This window comes from Balaenoptera ricei, chromosome 12 (genome assembly GCF_028023285.1).
Source record: "Balaenoptera ricei isolate mBalRic1 chromosome 12, mBalRic1.hap2, whole genome shotgun sequence".
Taxonomy (NCBI): Eukaryota; Metazoa; Chordata; class Mammalia; order Artiodactyla; family Balaenopteridae; genus Balaenoptera; species Balaenoptera ricei.
In genome coordinates, this window is record NC_082650.1 from 48,994,714 (window position 1) to 49,000,713 (window position 6,000).

The 6,000-nt window shown below is 44.1% G+C and overlaps 1 protein-coding gene across 3 annotated transcripts in view; it reads left to right on the forward strand.

Moving 5' to 3' along the window:
• Positions 1–2,767, forward strand: part of FYN (FYN proto-oncogene, Src family tyrosine kinase) — a 207,837-nt gene extending 205,070 nt beyond the window's left edge. For all 3 annotated transcript variants that reach the window (XM_059941396.1, XM_059941394.1, XM_059941395.1), the window contains one exon: positions 2,114–2,767. In XM_059941396.1, the coding sequence (XP_059797379.1) occupies positions 2,114–2,322 (209 nt within the window). In that variant the 3' untranslated portion in view covers positions 2,323–2,767. The remainder of the gene's footprint in view (positions 1–2,113) is intronic.
• Positions 2,768–6,000: the final 3,233 nt, after the last annotated feature.

A 6,000-nucleotide genomic window follows, 5' to 3' on the forward strand; every position in this document is an offset into this window, starting at 1 on the left:
GTCAAGTTTTACGGCCGAATGAGGTGAGTTCGGATCAATTTTGCTGCCAAGTGAGTTTCCAGAACTTTCGCTTTGCAGAGCTTGTTGGATTTGGGGATCGTGGATAAGGACATGCTGGTCCCTGTCCCGTGCCCTGGTTTTTCCAGAGCGCTGCAGGACACTCCAGTGTCTCCCCTTGCTTCCAGCTCCCCGTTCCATCCCGAGCTGTCAAAATGAGTTTTCAGTAGTTGGTGGAGGATTTAAGGTAATAAGCCTCAGAGCTGACCGAACATGCAACTGAAGTGGGCCCCTGTAAAGACAGGCATGGTGCAGAGGCAGGGGACCCAGATTCACTCACCGAGCCTTTCTCACTAATAATAAAGGTCACCCCCGAAATGTGACCAAGGTTATATTAGAATAATTAAATTGAAGGCCTACTTCAACACAGCAGGAATAATACACGGATTTTATCCCCTCAAGGAATTACAGTGGCAGAGAATAAGAAGGCATCCTGAAAGGGTTTGGATAAGCATGTGACTGACAGGGCTGTGCTTGACAGCCACGGGAGCCGGGATCAACCCAGCTCCAAAAGCAACAAAGAGAACTGACAACAGATCCCAAAGTCTGAGTGTCCCCTACTCAGGGGGACAGAGTTGTGACCTGGGCCCACCTGCTCTGGCCAGGCTTACAGGGTTCTAGCCAGCAGGTTGCCACCTCCTCCAGCATTAAAGGGAGCTGCTACATGTATGCGCTGTGTCCTGCTGATTACATCCCTGAGAGCTGGGGGAAGAAATCTGGGTTTCTGAATGGCTGGAACTGAGGCTCTTGCTTTTGTAAATTAACTGGGTCAGAATTTGGGAGAGGATTATAGGCTCAGGGCCAAGGAGCAGCCAAAACATACAAGGACTTGGCAGGCAATGGCAGAACATGATATGGCAGAAAAGGGAAGGAAAACCAGAGAAGAGAGCCTGGCAGTGATTGGGAAAGGGGTCAGGGCATTCGGCTCACCCCCAGTGTGGTATTTCCTGTTCTGTCAAGAAGGCCAACGTGCAGGGAGGTTGCATTCTCCAGAGGGTTAGCAATCTCCCAGAGTGTCTCCTGTTAGCTCCAGGCGTCCTGATGTTTCACTATCAGGCAGCTCCCCCGGAGGGTCGCAAAGGTCTCCAATGATAGATGGCCTGTCCAAGGTCATCAGTAAACGCAGACGCCCTGTCTCCCCATCGCAGTCATCAAACCTCAGGGCACCTAGGGGTCGCTGGGCTGGATGGTGCCCAGCGTGGTGGCGTGATGTCAGATCTCAGACAGTGGGGCACCAAGAGCTTGCCCAGGCACGAGGACAGCCAATTTATGAAGTTCATCAATGGAGCTCATGGGTCCTGTGAACAAAGGACAGTTTATTTTTCATTCCGTGGATTTGTTTTTATCTGCTTCATTCATATTTTTCTCAGTTTAATTGAAGTGTAATTTACATACAATAGAATTCAACAATTTTAAGAATTCAATGAGTTTTGACAAACATAAACAGTCACACGTCCACATACAGGATATAGAACATGTGTTGGCAGACTACAGCCCGTGGGCCAAATCCGGCTCCCACCCTGTTTTTGTTTTGTACCTTTTTAGAGTTGTAGAAACATAAATAAAATGAAGAATATGCGACAGAGACCGTATGCAACCCACAGCACCTAAAATCTTTACCATCTGGCCTTTACAGGGATGGTTTGCTGACACAGAATGTTTCCATCACTCCTCGGTGTTCCCTGCGGCCCCTTTGCAGGGTTCCCCTCCCCCTCACCCCCTGGCAACCACTGATCTGCTTTCTATCACTGTAGTTTTACCTTTCCTAGAATTTCATATAAATGAAATCACACAGTATGTTGCCTTTTGTGTCTGGCTTCTTTCACGTACAATGCTTTTGAGATTCATCCTCTGGGGCTTTGCGTGTGTCAGTAGTGGGGTCCTTTTTTACTTCTGAGTGGTGTGATAGCCCATTAAAGACAGGGTCTAATTTAAGACAGCCCTCAACATGTTTTAACCACCTGCAGGCTCCAAGCAGAAGCAGGAGGAGGTGCAGGGGCGGTGGCCCTGGCTGGGCCGCCCGGAGCGCCCACGCTCACGGCCCTTGTCTTTGCAGGCATGAACAACCGGGAGGTGCTGGAGCAGGTGGAACGCGGCTACAGGATGCCCTGCCCGCAGGACTGCCCCATCTCCCTCCATGAGCTCATGATCCACTGCTGGAAAAAGGACCCCGAAGAGCGGCCCACTTTCGAGTACTTGCAGGGCTTCCTGGAAGACTACTTCACCGCGACAGAGCCCCAGTATCAGCCTGGTGAAAACCTGTGAGACCTGGGTCTGCCGAGAGAGGCCTGGTCCAAGAGGCTTCCCCGCCCCCTCCCCATTAGCTTTCAATTCCGTAGCCAGCTGCTCCGAGCAGAGCAGCGAGAACTGTCCAGGATCAGATTGCATGTGACTCTGAAGCTGACGAACTTCCATGGCCCTCATTAATGACACTTGTCCCCAAATCCGAACCTCCTCTGTGAAGCATACGAGACAGAACCTTGTTATTTCTCAGACTTTGGAAAATGCGTTGTATCGATGTTATGTAACAGGCCAAACCTCTGTTCAGTGTAAATAGTTATTCCAGTGCCAACGATCCTAGTGCTTTCCTTTTTTTAAAATGCAAATCCTATGTGATTTTAACTCTGTCTTCACCTGATTCAACTAAAAAAAAAAAGTATTATTTTCCAAAAGTGGCCTCTTTGTCTAAAACAATAAAATTTTTTTTCATGTTTTAACAAAAACCAACCAGGACAGGTGTTTGTTTTTTTTTCTTTTTTATAAATATGAATATATATAATATATACATCCCTGTACATACACCATGTGCGTGCTAACCTGGAGACCGTGGCCGATGTGGGCCACAGAGCTTCGGGACCCAGAGTGAGGATTTGACTGGAAAATCAACATAAAAGCACCAGTGTTATTCTGAAAACCAGTAGCCTCCTTCTTTGGCTTTTGCAAAACATGATTTGATTTTTTTTTTTTTTTTTTAATTTGGATGGCACTTTTCTGGTTCATGACTGTGCCTGTAGATGGCTGTTACTTTGACTCTTTTCAGCAGCCCCCCGAGCTGAATTCACAAGTTCTGTTTCCAGTATTTGCTTCGACTTACTACGATTTGTTCCTGAAACTTAAAAGTGAGCCTCTTTAAAGCAAGCAAGTGGCCAATACTACCAGGGGGACTAGAAGATGGATACCACACAAACTTCTTGTATAAAACATGAATGCTGAAATGTTTCCAACTTTTTTAATTTAATAAACCTTGTAACCACATTTAAATGGTCTGAAACCCATAGCACTGTAGTCGTGGCAACCTGCTAAACTTTCTCATTCAACTAACCCTTACGGGAAGGTGAGGGTGGGAGGTCGTACATTTCCCATTGTAAAATAAGTGTTTGAATGTCCTGTACTGCTAATGAAATGACTTTCTCTATGTCCAAGGGTCCTCCAGTGAAATAACTATGCACTACTTTACATCTCATGGGGATGCCCAAAAAAAAAGTGTTACATTTTTAGTCGCTGTTTGTACCAACCTTGAATTACGTATGTTTAACAACAAATCAAAAACCCTATTTCTATTGAGTTTTTAATACTGAGTGGCAACTCTGAAGTCTTAATTCCTTTTTTGTTATCATTTCTTTGTGAGTTTACATTTTTAAATTGTTTAACTTTCTTAATTTAGTAATTAAAAAGAGAGCATTTTACATTTGAATTTTTTTTTGTTCATTTGTTTAAATCATGGAAGGTACTCTAGGAGTGACATATCTGTCCCATACTGAGTGGTAAGGAGTCACTTGGAGAATTTAACCATTGTGCAGTGATTTCCAAATGACAGAAACATTCAGAACACCTGGAGTGGGGTTCCCCCCCCACCAAGAAAGGCTGGGCTATTGTCTAGTTAATTCAGAGGATTGTTAAAGCAAGACTAGGCATACCTTAACATTTTAATTTATCAGGCATTTTTGCTAACTAAAATTTTCTGTGTCCCACTTGTAGGAGAAAGAGACAATTGCAAGAAGAATCTTTCTTGTCCTGGAGTCAATACATATGTTTCCCAGTGTCCCTCCACCCCTGTAATGAAGTCGCTAAGCAGGGGAACAGCCTGGTGTTGCAGAAGGGGCAGTAGGTGGAGTGGGCCAAGAGGCCGGGCCTGGCTCCGCACTCATTCAGCTGCACTCATTCAACAGCCACCTGGAATCTCTCCCTTTCAGGTCCTGTCTGTAGAAACGAGAGGGTTGGATGAGATTTGCTGTAGGCTCCTACATCTGAGATCCTGGGATTCTAAGATCACTGATGACGTGTAGAATTACACAAAGAAGACAGTTTTCTTGCTGAAGTAGCCTTTATATTTAGAAAGTTTCTGACATTTTTTAAGTGATACAGGGATTTTCTGGCTAACCAAGTTTTCATGGTATTGGTTTTGGTATTAATTGCTAAATTGATAAAATTTCAAAGATCTTGTTACATAAAATTGTTATCACAATACTGGGCAAGTTATTAACACATTCTAGATATTTTTAGAGATATAACTTTGTTTTTCATCTTCACATCCCAGTAGGTCAGATAATTTTCAAGTACTCTGGGGGATTTTTGTGTTTGTTTTTGACTTGGTCATTCAAAAAGATCTGAAAAAGTCATAACAGCCAGTTTTAAACAGATTTTTAAAGGAAAGCACTCTCTTCAAAGTATAGCCTTCAATTCATCAATTGAGTTAACTGTGGATTCTCTCACATGAAGCAAAACTCAAGACTTGGGATAACTTGAGGACACACTTATGAAATGCAGCTCGCTGGAACCGTTCTGAAACAGAGTAGGGTTGCAGACTAAAGGGGAAAGAGTAGCTATAAATATGAAGAAATCAGAGACATTTCAGGTTTTTTCTTCCAAGAAACTTATGTGATGCCAAGAGATCTTGCCGAGGCAGACCAGTCCAGGCAAATGAAACACCACCTCCAGGGAGTCCCAACACCTCCCAAGAAGCCTCCCTCCCTCGAAAGTTTTAGAAGTTTGGGGTTAGGAAACTAAATGCACTAACCAAAAAGTTCTCTTGTATCTTGAAAGGTGCCTTAGCGGCAAGTGATGGTGAAATATTTTTTTGTCTTTCGTAACCTGGCAGTGAGTAAGGACCTGCTCCGTTCCCTGAGGAGAGCTGGCATCTGGCATTGCTCTGCTTCGTAGGGAGGCTTCCTAATAATCTAGTTCTTTTTACTTTCTTTTTTTTTTTAATTGGGGTATAGGTGTTTTACAATGTTGTGTTAGTTTCTACTGTACAGCGCAGTGAGGTAGAATCCCCTGTGCTGTACAGCAGGTTCTGATTAGTTATCTATTTTATACATATTGGTGTATATATGTCAATCCCAATCTCCCAATTCATCTTTTTACTTTCTTAAAATCAAATAATAAACCTACCGGAGAAGACAACTTGCCAAAGCTCAGATGTTGTAAATGAGACAAAATGATTTCTGTTCACCTGTGCTCACCCCTCACACTCTCCTCCGAGTCCGCTTTGTTCACAGCGTACTGAAGGGCCGGGAGGACCAGCGAGAAGACCAGTAGATGCAGGGCCTCCCCCGTGTTAGGGCATCAAGGTGTAGACTGAAGCCAATGATGTATTCCGGTCTACCTCGTTCATGGCGAAGAAAGGTGTATGAGGAGCCAGGCATTTCCACAAGATAAGTTCAATGTATTCATAGTCCTTCAAATACAGCCACACAACTGAAGATTCCCTGACAAGCGCCAGAGGGTGTTTACCTGCCTCGAGAAAGACAGGACTCCTCCTGTGGTTAAATCTTGGCACCAGAGGACTTTTCTAGTTGTATTGGAGCTACAAAATTTTTATCTGAAATTTCCTATGGGACTTTAAGAATGTATACTGTATTAATTGGAATAGTTCTTTCATGAGTCCTAAAGAAGGTAAGTTTTTCAGCAGGATGCAGAGGAGGATGGCACTGAAGCCCGCTG